The 14,409-nt window shown below is 46.7% G+C and overlaps 1 protein-coding gene across 4 annotated transcripts in view; it reads right to left on the bottom strand.

The window, feature by feature from the left end:
* Positions 1-14,409, bottom strand: part of LOC138669911 (lethal(3)malignant brain tumor-like protein 4) — a 215,266-nt gene that overhangs the window by 135,546 nt on the left and 65,311 nt on the right. For all 4 annotated transcript variants that reach the window (XM_069756764.1, XM_069756765.1, XM_069756766.1 and 1 more), the window contains exon 9: positions 5,944-6,079. In XM_069756764.1, the coding sequence (XP_069612865.1) occupies positions 5,944-6,079 (136 nt within the window). The remainder of the gene's footprint in view (positions 1-5,943; positions 6,080-14,409) is intronic.

Below are 14,409 nucleotides of genomic sequence, written 5' to 3'. Positions count from 1 at the left end.
CCATGTCGGGGCCCCACCTTAGCAACTGTATGGTATATACTCTTTGGCGCCATCACTCTCATTCTTTAAGTCCCTCTTGTTCACATCTGGCAGCTGTCAATTTGCCTTCAACACTTTTCCTTTCACTTTTCCCCATTATGTAGATAGGGGCAAAATTGTTTGGTGAATTGGAAAGCGCGGGGTTAAAATTTCACCTCACAACATAGCCTATGACGCTCTCGGGGTCCAGACGTGTGACTGTGCAAAATTTTGTGGCTGTAGCTGCGACGGTGCAGATGCCAATCCCGGACATACATACATACATACACACACATTCAGCTTTATATATTAGATATATATATTTACTTATACAGTACAGACCAAAAGTTTGGACACACTTTCTCATGTAAAGATCTTTCTGTATTTTCATGACTATGAAAATTGTACATGAAGAAAACGAATCACTGCACACGTCAGGACAAGTCAATTTGGTTGAAGTGGAAGTTTATTCATGGTGCAAAAAAAATTCGAGGACGTAACAAGGCAACAGTTCAAATTCTAACGTTTCGGCCACACCGTGGCCTTGGTCACAGAGTAGTGCTGAAAAAACGGAAAAAAAACGTATAAACAGACAATATATATACAATGATAGACAAAATATATACAATATATACAAATTAATGGCTGCTCAGTGTGGAATAACAAACCACATCTTGAGCCATAGGGGAACTGGAACACATGTCAGTAGAACTAATAAAATGGGCAGGAAAAGGTTGTCACCAACCTGCAGACAATGTAACGTATGAGGCCATACAGACAAAGCAAAGGGTCCTATAGGAGTTAGTACAGACATAGATCAAAAAGAGAGGTATGGATCGAGTATAACAGCAGGAGGACAGGATGAAAACACATACCCTCGGTGGTAGTCCAAATCGTATCGTATGGTCAATACAGTATTCAAAAACGGGTACGGCCCCGTGATACCCTATTAAGGCAATAGGAAAGCAAGAGAGGGTATTGGTATACGTCTGAGCTCAGACGTATACCAATACCCTCTCTTGCTTTCCTATTGCCTTAATAGGGTATCACGGGGCCGTACCCGTTTTTGAATACTGTATTGACCATACGATACGATTTGGACTACCACCGAGGGTATGTGTTTTCATCCTGTCCTCCTGCTGTTATACTCGATCCATACCTCTCTTTTTGATCTATGTCTGTACTAACTCCTATAGGACCCTTTGCTTTGTCTGTATGGCCTGATACGTTACATTGTCTGCAGGTTGGTGACAACCTTTTCCTGCCCATTTTATTAGTTCTACTGACATGTGTTCCAGTTCCCCTATGGCTCAAGATGTGGTTTGTTATTCCACACTGAGCAGCCATTAATTTGTATATATTGTATATATTTTGTCTATCATTGTATATATTGTCTGTTTATACGTTTTTTTTCCGTTTTTTCAGCACTACTCTGTGACCAAGGCCACGGTGTGGCCGAAACGTTAGAATTTGAACTGTTGCCTTGTTACGTCCTCGAATTTTTTTTGCACCATGAATAAACTTCCACTTCAACCAAATTGACTTGTCCTGACGTGTGCAGTGATTCGTTTTCTTCAAGTATTGGGGGTTATCTGACTCCGTTCACTTGCACCGTCCACATCCCATCTATAGTCGAGTGCTAGCTCTTTGTTTATTCTACTATGAAAATTGTACATTCACACTGAAGACATCAAAACTATGAATTAACACATGTGGAATTATATACTTAACAAAAAAGTGTGAAACAACTGAAATTATGTCTTATATTCTAGGTTCTTCAAAGTAACCACCTTTTGCTTTGATGACTGCTTTGCACACTCATGTCATTCTCTTGATGAGCTTCATGAGGTAGTCACCGGGAGTGGTTTCAATTCACAGGTGTGCCCTGTCAGGTTTAGTAAGTGGGATTTCTTGCCTTCTAAATGGGGTTGGGACCATCAGTTGAGCTGTGCAGAAGTCTGGTGGATACACAGCTGATAGTCCTATTAAATAGGCTGTTAGAATTTGTATTATGGCAAGAAAAAAGCAGCTAAGTAAAGAAAAATGAGTGGCCATCATTACTTTAAGAAATGAAGGTCAGTCAGTCCGAAAAATTGGGCAAACTTTGAAAGTGTCCCCAAGTGCAGTGGCAAAAACCATCAAGCGCTACAAAGAAAACATGAGAACCGCCCCAGGAAAGGAAGACCAAGAGTCACCTCTGCTTCTGAGGATAAGTTTATCCGAGTCACCAGCCTCAGAAATTGCAGGTTAACAGCAGCTCAGATTAGAGACCAGGTCAATGCCACACAGAGTTCTAGCAGCAGACACATCTCTACAACAACTGTTAAGAGGAGACTTTGTGCAGCAGGCCTTCATGGTAAAATGGCTGCTAGGCAACCACTGCTAAGGACAGGCAACAAGCAGAAGAGACTTGTTTGGGCTAAAGAACACAAGGAATGGACATTAGACCAGTGGAAATCTGTGTTTTGGTCTGATGAGTCCAAATTTGAGATCTTTGGTTCTAACCACTGTGTCTTTGTGCGACGCAGAAAAGGTGATCGGATGGACTCTACATGCCTGGTTCCCACCGTGAAGCATGGAGGAGGAGGTGTGATGGTGTGGGGGTGCTTTGCTGGTGACACTATTGGGGATTTATTCAAAATTGAAGGCATACTGATCCAACATGGCTACCACAGCATCTTGCAGCGGCATGCTATTCCATCCGGTTTGCGTTTAGTTGGACCATCATTTATTTTTCAACAGGACAATGACTCCATGCACACCTCCAGGCTGTGTAAGGGCTATTTGACCAAGAAGGAGAGTGATGGGGTGCTATGCCAGATGATCTGGCCTCCACAGTCACCAGACCTGAACCCAATCGAGATGGTTTGGGGTGAGCTGGACCGGAGAGTGAAGGTAAAAGGGCCAACAAGTGCTAAGCATCTCTGGGAACTCCTTCAAGATTGTTGGAAGACCATTCCCAGTGACTACCTCTTGAAGCTCATCAAGAGAATGCCAAGAGTGTGCAAAGCAGTCATCAAAGTAAAAGGTGGCTACTTTGAAGAACCTAGAATATAAGACATAATTTCAGTTGTTTCACACTTTTTTGTTAAGTACATAATTCCACATGTGTTAATTCATAGTTTTGATGCCTTCAGTGTGAATGTATAATTTTCATAGTCATGAAAATACAGAAAAATCTTTAAATGAGAAGGTGTGTCCAAACTTGCAGAATATTAGGAAGTATCAACATGCATATGAAGCAACTGACCCTTGTATTAAAATATATTGATGTTGATGTTTCCTGAACCTCTTAGATTCAGGCGGTTGAAATAGCAGTTTAAAGGTACCTTCACACTGAGCAACTTTACAACGAGAACCACAGCGATCCGTGACGTTGCAGCGTCCTGGATAGCGATCTCGTTGTGTTTGACACGCAGCAGCGATCAGGATCCTGCTGTGACATCGCTGGTCGTAGCTAGAAGTCCGGAACTTTATTTGGTCGTCAGGTCGGCGTGTATCGTCATGTTTGACAGCAAAAGCAATGATGCCTGCAATGGTTTTTCATGGAGCCAACAACCAGCGAGAACGATAAGTACGTCACTGGATCGCTCCTGCATCGTTCTGCTGTTGCCGTGTTTGACGTCTCCTAGCGACCTAAACAGCGACGCTGCAGCGATCGGCTCGTTGTCTATATCGCTGCAGCGTCGCTTAATATGACGGTACCTTAAGAGTTAATACTTGTAGGTCTTTAGTAAGATATGCATCTTACACACAATAGAGATCCACCAGAAAAAAAAAATCCTTAATTTGCAAAGTTTGGGAACCAAGAAGTATCGTTTCTGCTTGCGGAGAGTGACATGTTAAGCATGTCGAGATGAGGAGACTTAAAGCCCAATGCTCCTCTGTGAAGTATGCAAATTGTCTCTTCAGAGAGGAAGACGACTAGCAGAAGTAGCAATCCTAACAGTCAATGGATCGACATTGCGGATTTAAGTCTCCTCATCTCGACATGCTTAACATGTCATTCTCCGCAAGGAGAAACGACACTTCTTGGATCCCGGTCAGACGCCTCTCACTCAGCCAAGCCAGATCTCCACTTTGCACTGACAAGGGACACTACCCCGAAACACAGTGTCTGCAAATTGAGATTCTGCTTTGGCTTTTATCCTAAGTCATGTGACAAGGCTCATTAACCCCTTCATGACCTTGGGATTTTCCGTTTTTCCGTGTTCGTTTTTCGCTCCCCTCCTTCCCAGAGCCATAACTTTTTTATTTTTCAGTCAATTTGGCCATGTGAGGGCTTATTTTTTGCGGGACTAGTTGTACTTTTGAACGACGTCATTGGTTTTACCATGTCGTGTACTAGAAAATAGGAAAAAAATTCCAAGTGCGGTGAAATTGCAAAAAAAAGTGCAGTCCCACACTTGTTTTTTGTTTGGCTTTTTTTGCTAGGTTCACTAAATGCTAAAACTGACCTGCCATTATGATTCTTCAGGTTAGTACGAGTTCATAGACACCTAACATGACTAGGTTATTTTGTATCTAAGTGGGGAAATAAAATTCCAAACTTTGCTAAAAAAAAAGTTTGGAATTTTTTTTCACCACTTAGATAAAATTGCACCATTTTCTGATACTTGTAGCGTCTCCATTTTTCATGTTCTGGGGTCGGTTGAGGGCTTCTTTTTTGCGTGCCGAGCTGGCGTTTTTAATAATAGCATTTTGATGCAGATACGTTCATTTGCTCACCCGTTATTGCATTTTAATGCATTGTCGCGGCGACCAAAAAATGTAATTCTGGCGTTTCAAATTTTTTTCTCGCTACGCTGTTTAGCGATCAGGTTAATGCTTTTTTTTTATTGATAGATCGGGCGATTCTGAATGCGGCGATACCAAATATATGTGTCGGTTTGATTTTTTTTATTGATTTATTTTGATTGGGGCAAAAGGGGGGTGATTTAAATTTTTATATTTTTTTCACTTTTTTTTTTTTTAGTTTTGCCATGCTTCAATAGCCTCCATAGGAGGCTAGAAGCAGGCACAACGCGATCGGCTCTGCTACATAGCAGCGATCTGATGTTCGCTGCTATGTAGCAGAAATGCAGGTGTGCTGTGAGCGCCGACCACAGGGTGGCGCTCACAGCTGCCGGGGATCAGTAACCATAAAGGTCTCAAGGACCTCTATGGTTACTATTCAGAAGCATCGCCGACCCCCGATCATGTGACGGGGTCGGCGATGCGATCATTTTCGGCCGCCCGGCCGGAAGCGGTAGTGAAATGCCGCTGTCTACGTTTGATAGCATTTAACTAGTTAATAGGCGCGGGCAGATCACGATTCTGCCCGCGCCTATTACGGGCACATGTCAGCTGTTCAAAACAGCTGACATGTCTCGGCTTTACTGCGGGCTCACCGCCGGAGCCCGCATCAAAGCGGGGCTTCTAACCTCGGACATACTATCCCGTCTGAGGTCAGAAAGGGGTTAAAGGGTTGACATTGACTGTTAGGATTGCTACTTCCAATAGGTGGCACCAGAGTTCTAGTACTCTTCCTCTCTGAAGAGACAATTTGTAAACTTCGGGAAAAAAAGGAGTAAAAAAAAGGGAGGAGGCAGATGACCAAGCGATTGAGTATCCGTTGTGGTCCTTTTTCCCATAAATCACTTCATTAAAGACAGATTTTACCCATGAATTAAGAGTGAAAGATCAAACCAGAAGGCGACAGAAAGGGACAGATAAGATATAGTAGAAAGCTGCTTATTTTCATGTGTAATAATGATTTATTAAATAGGGATGATAAAGGGACTGAACGAGAGAAATTCTTTTGACCACACTAATATCACTGTCTATAGGACACGTACACTCCATTGTGTAGATTTCAGAAAGGAAATCCTGATAGGTACCTCAGCCAAAAACAAACTATTACAACTAACCCTACTAGTCAGTTACCTTTTGGAGGTATAAGCTTGTGTCCAGTTTTTTCACACCATCCAACGGGGTGTATATCCAAAGAATCAGCATTAACCCAAAAGTCATAGCAGTCAGGGTACCCATCAAAATGTAGTCGGATTCGATAGCCTTGTACCTATAAAAAATTAAACTTTAAAAATTAAAATTAAGTAAAAAAAAAGAGGGATTTTTTGGAACTTACCGTAAAATCTCTTTCCTGGAGCTTTCATTGGGGGACACAGTTAACCGTGGGTGTATGCTACTGCTGCTAGTAGGCTGACACTATGCAAAAAAGGAAAAAGAGTAGCTCCTCCCCGGCAGTATACACCCACCGACAGGCACCAAGTACCTCAGTTGGTGTAAAAAGCAGTAGGAGAAGCGATGAAAATTCAGAACATAAAAGTACCAACTCAACCAGGGCACTTAGACCCAAACACGGTACCAGAAAAAACAAGTAGGGAGGGAGCTGTGTCCCCCCCAATGAAGGCTCCAAGAAAGAGATTTTACTGGAAGTACAACAAAATCCCTCTTTCTTTCTCGCTTCATTGGGGGACACAGATAACTGTGGGACGTTCAAAAGCAGTCCCAGAAAAGGGTGGGTAGAAAAGGACTAAGGGTAAGGGTTCAGGTCGCACGGTCCGCAACCGCCGCCTGCTGAACCTTCCTACCAAAACCTGCATCAGACGAGGCCTGGGTATAAACCCTATAGAACCTCGTAAAAGTGTGCAAGGACGACCAGGTTGCGGCCTTGCAGACCTGTAAGGCGGAAGCCTGGTGGCGAACAGCCCAAGAAGCTCCGATAGCTCTGGTGGAGTGGGCCCGCACCCCTGGAGGGGGCCCTTTCTCATGAATGCGGTAGGCTTCCTTTATCGCTGAACGAATCCAACGACAGATCGTGGACTTGGACGCCTGAAGACCTTTCCGTCGACCCTCAGAGATGACAAACAGAGAATCAAATTGGCGAAAGGAGGCAGTTCTAGAAAGATAGACCCGAATGGCCCTGACCATGTCCAGTTTGTGAAGAGACTTCTCCAGGGGATGATCCGGGGACGGACAGAATGAGGGAAGAACGATGTACTCATTGATGTGGAAGGCAGACACCACCTAGGGGAGGAAGGAAGGGACAGTTCTGAGAACTACCTTGTCCTGATGTAGAATCAGAAATGGAGACCGGCAGGATAAAGCTGCCAACTCGAAGACCCTCCTTATTGATGTAATAGTAATCAGAAAAACCACCTTCCAGGAAAGAAGGGAAAAGGAAATGTCCTGAAGAGGTTTGAAGGGCACAGCCTGGAGAGCACCGTGAACCAGGCTGAGATCCCAAGGTTCCAACGAGGCCTGGAAAGGAGGGGCAAGATGCGCGACTCCTTGGAAAAAGGTCCATACCTGAGGGATGGAAGACAGGTCCTTCTGAAAAAGAATGGACAGAGCGGAGACCTGACCCTTCAGGGTACTATGGGATAGTCCCGAGTCGAGACCTGCCTGAAGGAATCCAAGAAAATCCAGAAGGGAAAAAGACATCGGAAAAACCTGGTTTGATTCGCACCATCAGAAAAAAGCCTTCCAGTACCTGTGGTAAATGCGGGAGGAAGCTGGTTTTCTAGCTCTGATCATGGTCTGAATGACCTGGTGTGAAAAACCGGACTCCCTAAAGACCGCGGACTCAACGGCCATGCTGTTAAACTCAGAGACTGAGAACTCTGGTGGAAGAGCGGACCTTGTGAGAGAAGGACTGGGAGCCTCCAGGGGGTATCCGAGAGCATGTTCACGAGTTCCGCATACCAAGGGCGCCTTGGCCAATCTGGCTCTATCAGGATAACCGGAATGTCCTCTGCCTTTATCATTTTTATGACCCTTGGGATCAAGGGAAGAGGAGGGAACAGGCAAGGGAGCTGAAACTCGGACCACAGAATTACCAGGGCGTCGTGGCCGATGGCCAGAGGATCCCAGGATCAGGCTACGAACTGAGCTACCTTGCGGTTCATCCGAGACGCCATGTGTTCGACGTCCGGAGTGCCCCAGCACTGGCATATCTGAACGAAGACTGAGGGAGGGAGAGACCACTAGCCCGCTGCCAGGTCTTGGCGGCTTAAGAAATCGGCTGCCCAATTTTCGACCCCGTAATGTGAACGGTTGATATGGCCAGAACATGACATTCCGCCCAACGCAGAATCTTTGCTGTTTCCGCCATTACCTGATTGCAGCGAGTCCCACCCTGGTGATTCAAGTACGCCACGGCCGTGGCGTTGTCTGACTGAATGTGGACGGGTCCACTTGTCAGGAGAGACTGCCAGTGTAATAGGGTAAGGAAGATCGCCCTGATTTCCAAGAAGGTTGATGGAAAGAAGAGCCTCCTGGGCAGTCCAGCAATCTTGCACTGTGTGTTGTCGAAAGACTGCTCCCCATCCGAGCAGACTGGCGTCGGTGGTGATGGCCTGCCACCGAAGGGGGAGGAAGGACCTCCCCTACCAGGACTGAGGAGGACAGAGTCCACCACTTCAGGAACTGCTGTACAGAGAGAGACAGACAAACTGGACGGTCCAGGGTAGTCGTGGACTTGTTCCAAGTGGACAGAAGGAACAGCTGTAGGGGGCGAGTGTGGAACTGGGTGAAAGGCACGGCTTCCATGGACGCAATCATCTTTCCCAGGACTCCCATACAGAATCGTAGGGAATGGGGAGATGGGTGTTTGAGAGATAGGACTGCCTTGCGGAGAATGGAGGACTTGTCCTTTGGGAGAAAGACCCATGCCAAGTTTGTGTCGAACTCCATGCCCAGGAATGTTGGACGCTGGGAAGGAATTAGAGAGGACATGTCTCGGTTGATGATCCAGCCAAGACGGGTTAGGGTGTCCATAGAGATTTGAAGGCTTAGCGTACAGTCTCGATAAGAAGATCCCTTGATCAGCAGATCGTCCTGGTAAGGGATAATGAGAATCCCCCTGGCACGAAGAATGGCCATGACAGCTGCCATGACCTTGGTGAAAACTATAGGGGCAGACGCCAGGCCGAAGGGAAGGGCCGTGAATTGGTAGTGATCTCCTGGATTGCAAACCGAAGGAATCTCTGGTGCCTCACACAAATAGGGAAATGCAGGTACACATCCTGAATGTTGACCGAGCAGAGAAATTCCCCCGACTACATGGCAGCGATCACTGACCGTAGGGATTGCATCCTGAAGTGGCGGAGATGAACGTGACGATTCAGCAATTTCAGGTCCAGAATTGGACGGAGAGAATCGTCTTTTTTCGGGACGACGAAGAGATTCGAGTAGAACCCCGAAAATTGTTCGTTTGAAGGAACGGGAATGACTACACCAGCGGTGACCAGAGAAGATACTGCTTGGAGAAAACCGGGTAATTGGGACGGCTGCTTTGGTGGACGAGAAGGAAAGCAGCGATTTTCTGGGAGGGAAGAAAACTCGATTTTGTAACCGGATGAAACGATCTCCCTAACCCTGGCGTCGCTGACCACCGACAACCAGGCGTCCTTGAAAGAAAGAAGCCTGCCTCCCAAACTGGAAAGACTTCCAGCTGGGGGGACGACCCGTCACTTAGAATGGAACCTGTTGGAGTGGGACCCAAAGGACCTTGAAGGCTGGCCCTTAAGCCTCCAGCTGGTGGCTGGTTTGTAAGAGGGTTTCCTTTGGTCGCCTGAGGTAGATGGACGCTCCTGTTGTGAAGAGGAATCCAAAGTCACAAATGGGCAAAAAGGCCGAAAGGGCCGAGGGCCCTTTCTGTTGAAAACACACTTGGGTCTAGACTGAGGGAGAGAGGTGCTATTGCCTCCGGTAGCGTCCGAAATTATCTGGTCTAGCCGAGCCTGGAACCTTGGAAGGCTAAGGTGGTGAGGGACTTCTTGAAAGTAGTATCTGCACTCCATGCCTTCAGCCAAAGGATGCGGCATATAGCCACGATGTTGCTACTTGCCCTGGCCGAACAAGGTGCTGCATCCAAGGAGGCAGCCAAAACATATTTGCCAGCGTGGCTAATCTGGTCTGCTGGTTCGTCCGGAGAAGCCAACGCTAAAATGCCCCGGCGAAGAATCTTGGCCCAGGCAGAGATGGCCTTTGCCACCCAGGTGGAGGCGAAACTGGGGCAGAGGGAAGCGCCAGTTGCCTCAAAGGCTGATTTGGCAAGTGTCTCGATCTGCCTGAGACGCACCATCCGGTAAGGATAGAACAGTCTTGGAAGAAAGACGAGAAACCGGCGCATCCACCTTCGGGGGCTCTGCCCACCTGGCAAGGAGATCGGCACTAAAAGGGTATAGGACGTCTAGGTGTTTTGTGCCCGGAAAGCGCTTTTTGGGATGCTCCCAGTGCTTAGGGTAAACTCAAACTCCTCGTGGTTGGGAAAGGAGCGAGAGGGACGTTTTACCCGCTTAAAGGAAACAGAAGGATCCTGGGGAGGAACCTCGTTCTATTTAAGTTTGAGGGTTTGAGAGACAGCCGAAATGAGACTATCAACCATTGCCTGCATACTGGAAGTCTGGTCTGAATCAGAGTCAGACCCAGACTGTGAATCTATATCCGACCCAAGCTGCTCCTCCTCCGAAGAGGGGAATTGGAAAGAGGAGAGCAGCTTGGGAGCTGTGGAGGGACCCGGAGAGCTGGATGAGGAGCCAGACAGAGTCCTCTTCCTAGATCGGCTGGCTGGTCTGTCTCTTTGAGGGTCGGTATCAGGTGCGTGCGAATCGCCATGAGAGACGTTAGGAGCACTGACGGCTGCTGACAGCTGTGGAAGTCGTTCAAGCGCCTGCACCAGAGACTGGGATACTTTAGTCAGGTCAGAGACCGACTGGGACATGGAAACGGCACACTGGGGGAGAGGGAGTGCACTCATCCCGGGAGTCAGAGAGCTCCTTTGGGGCAGACATGGTAGGGGGACTGCAGGACTGACAGAGAGATGACGGCTAGCCTGAGGACCACTTTTTTCTTACAACGTGCACAGGCGTAATGGATTATAGTGGACTTGGAAATAGAAGCCTCTGCAGAGTTGGACATATGTAGAGCCTGTTGTGCTATCTGCCAGAGGAGTCTAGTGGATATACTGCGGAGAAGAGGCTAGTCGAAAGATCAGGGGCATAGAGAAAGCAGAGAACAAGAGCCGACCCGTCCAGCGATAGCAGCAACAGAAGGTAGCTGTGTCCCCCGAGCCGAAAAAAATCCATCCAGGCAGAGCGATGCACGAGGTGCTGTGCAGCTTCCAAGATGGAGGAATGCAGGAGACCTCGTGTGAAGGAATGGCCTAGCTATGGAGCTAATGAGATAGGACGGAAAGCAAGGGGGGGTGTCCTTGTAAAGTACGACGTCTGTTTGGCCCAAGGACACGACGAGAAAGCGTGCACAAGGAGGGGGCGTGGCTAACTCGGCTGAAGCAAAAGTGAAAGTAAAAATGCCAGGGAGCGCGCCCTGACAGAATGAGGTAAAGCGCGATTAGAAAGGCCTGCACTGGGATGAGAGGACGCCGAGAAAGTTAAGAGCGGCTTCTGCAGTTCCCCTGTACCTGAGAGAAGTCCGGTCCTATAATCAATGAGGATCGTCCAGGGGCCCAAGCGTGGGAGGGTCGCTGGAAACTCGGATCCTTCTTCCCACACCGTCTCCAGACGGTGTAGAAGATGGCATCAACCCCCTAGAGAGGGGGGAGGTCGCGGCTGGCAACCACCGTCTTCCTCTCAGCCCTCTCCGAGAGGTGTGAGGAGGGAAATGGCGAGGACTGGCCACCGGAATCAGCCCTGGAGCACCTGTGAAGGTGGCAGGGTATATTGTCCTGACGGCGGGCCTGTGAGTTGCGATGTGGGTGATAACACATTGCTCAGTCAGCCGCCTATAATGGGAAGGCAGAGTGAAAATAACACCCTGATTCCCAGGAGCTGTATCTGAAAAACAAAAAGGAAAGAGTAATAAAATAAAACACAACAAAACCTGTAGAAAAAAAGAGTTAGCTGTGGATCTGGGGAGATCCAGGTCCGCCTCCTACAGACACTAAGCACAAACTGAGGTACTTTGTGCCTGTCGGTGGGTGTATACTGCCGGAGAGGAGCTACTCTTTTCTTATTTGCATAGTGTCAGCCTCCTAGCAGCAGCAGCATACACCCACGGTTATCTGTGTCCCCCAATGAAGCGAGAAAGAAAGTAATCTTTTACCATGCTGAAGGCAATAAGTGAGGAATTATTGATGTATTGTAACACATAATACATTTTATGAATTCTCACATGTGGGTGCAATCATGCTCAGAGCATGGTAACATGCTTCTGTCAGATGATCACCACAACTCTAGATAAGTTCTTTGAGGGGTGTAGTTTCCAAAATGGGGTCACTTGTGGGGGAGTTTTCACAGTTTAGGCATGTCCGATATCTATTCTAGCCTATTTTGCACTTCAAAAGTTAAACCGTGCTCCTTCCCTTCTGAGCCCAGCCCCAAAGCACAAACAGTCTGTTTCTCTCTCCGTCTCTATGACGAGGAACAGGCTTGCGCTTCAGGGCGGCCTCTGGGCAGGTCTTTCTTTGGTTTCTTTGGCTTAGAGCTGGAAGATAAGACTGTGCCTACAGTCTCACGTTGGAGCATGAGCATATCATTAACTGAAAACTTCTAACACTGATTACACAAGAACCACAAGACAGATTTCTTCACCCCAGGTATCATTTTAATCAGTGTAACACTGCCAACCTGACAATGCCTATAGTTTACTTAACAAAATCCTCCTGACAGCTTGGCTTTAAGCTTACAATGCGGAGAGCCATTTTCATGCACGGCTTTCCCACCTCCTTAAAGAAGTTGTCCACTACTATAACTTTTTTTTCATAAATCCTGCTATTATGTGCCACTGAAAACATCCACTGTGTTTATTTTAGCAATATTACATTTTATCATGCTGTAGCAGCACATCTTCAGTGCTGGATCCAGCTCTCATGGGGTTAAATCCACAACTTCCTTTCTCCTGACTTATTGTGTTCTAATACTACAAGTTCCATGATGCATTGCACTGGCCTCTAAGCCCAAACCTAGCACACCCACTACAAAACACACCCAAACCCCTCCCTCCTCTCCCTCCTTTCTTCAAAAAGATTTGTGATGTCATTTCTGTCCAACCTCCTCTTTTACATTTGTCCAACCCACACTCCATTACACACAGATAGATGGATAGATAATAGATAGATACATATAGAGATATATCTATGTATCTATATCTATTTCCATAGATATGTCCATATCCATGTTTCTAAACCCCTTCACCCCTGAAGCTTTTTTCGTTTATTGCTCCCCTTCTTTCCAGAGCCATAATATTTCCGTCAATATGGCCATGTGGGGGCTTATCTTTTGCGGGACAAGTTCTACTTTTGAACGATATCATTAGTTTTACCGTGTCGTGTAACAGAAAATGTGAAAAAAATTCAAAGTGCGATGAAATTGCAAAAAAAGTGCAATCCTACACTTGTTTTTTGCTTGGCTTTTTTGCTAGGTTCACTAAATGCTAAGGCTGTGTGCACACGTTGCGGATTTGATTGCAGTTCCGCAGCGTTATTTGCAGCACGGAATTGCGTCAAATCCGCAGTGTAATGCACAACCAATGTAAGTCTATGGGAGCCGCAGACTTGTTGTGCATATGCTGCGGAAAAAGCTGCACCGAAACGCAGCCTTTTTCTTCTGCATCATGTCACTTCTTTTGTGCGGAACTGCAGCGTTTCTGCACCTATAAACTTGCATTGAGTCAGGTACATCCGCAGCAAAACCGCAGATGTAAAAAAGATCTGCAGATTTGCTGCGGATGTCGGTCCGAGAAACGCTGCAGTTCGGGAGGAGGGAAGTGTGTGGGCGGTGACTGTATGTGTGTGCGGGCAGGGCCTGCGGGCTGTCCAGATGTGTGCGGATGTGTGCGGGACTGTTCGGGTGTGTGCGGGACTGTTCGGGCGTGTGCGGGACTGTTTGGGCATGTGCGGGACTGTGCGGGGGGTCTTTGGGTGTGTGTGTGCAGGCCTCATCCCATGGGACTACAAGTACGCAGCATCCAATCTGCAGATAATCTGGACGTAATCCGCACAGTGGACACGCACTCTACACTATCCATACATCTATCAATAGATATATCTATTCATAGATATATCTATAGATAGATAAATGAATAGAAAGATATATGCATCTATAGATCTATCTATATGTAGATCTATCTACCCATCTCATGTATCATCTATCTGTGTGTGTAATGGAGTGTGGGTTGGACAAATGTAAAAGAGAAGGCTTGACAATAATGACATCACAAATCCTTTTTTTTTGTTCAATAATACTTTATTTAGCTTTCAAAAACGCATACAAAAACGCATTAAATGACGCACAAAAACGAATCAAAAAATTCATCGAAACCATGCAAAAACCGCATCGCATCAAAACAGCACCAAAACCTGAATCAAAATCACGCAAAAACCGCACAAAAAACTGCATCAAAACCGCGCAAAAACTGCACCAAAAA

Source organism: Ranitomeya imitator, chromosome 3 (assembly GCF_032444005.1).
Source record: "Ranitomeya imitator isolate aRanImi1 chromosome 3, aRanImi1.pri, whole genome shotgun sequence".
Lineage (NCBI taxonomy): Eukaryota > Metazoa > Chordata > Amphibia > Anura > Dendrobatidae > Ranitomeya > Ranitomeya imitator.
The sequence above is the reverse complement of the archived record's forward strand: the minus strand, read 5'-3'. Positions and strand labels throughout refer to the sequence as shown.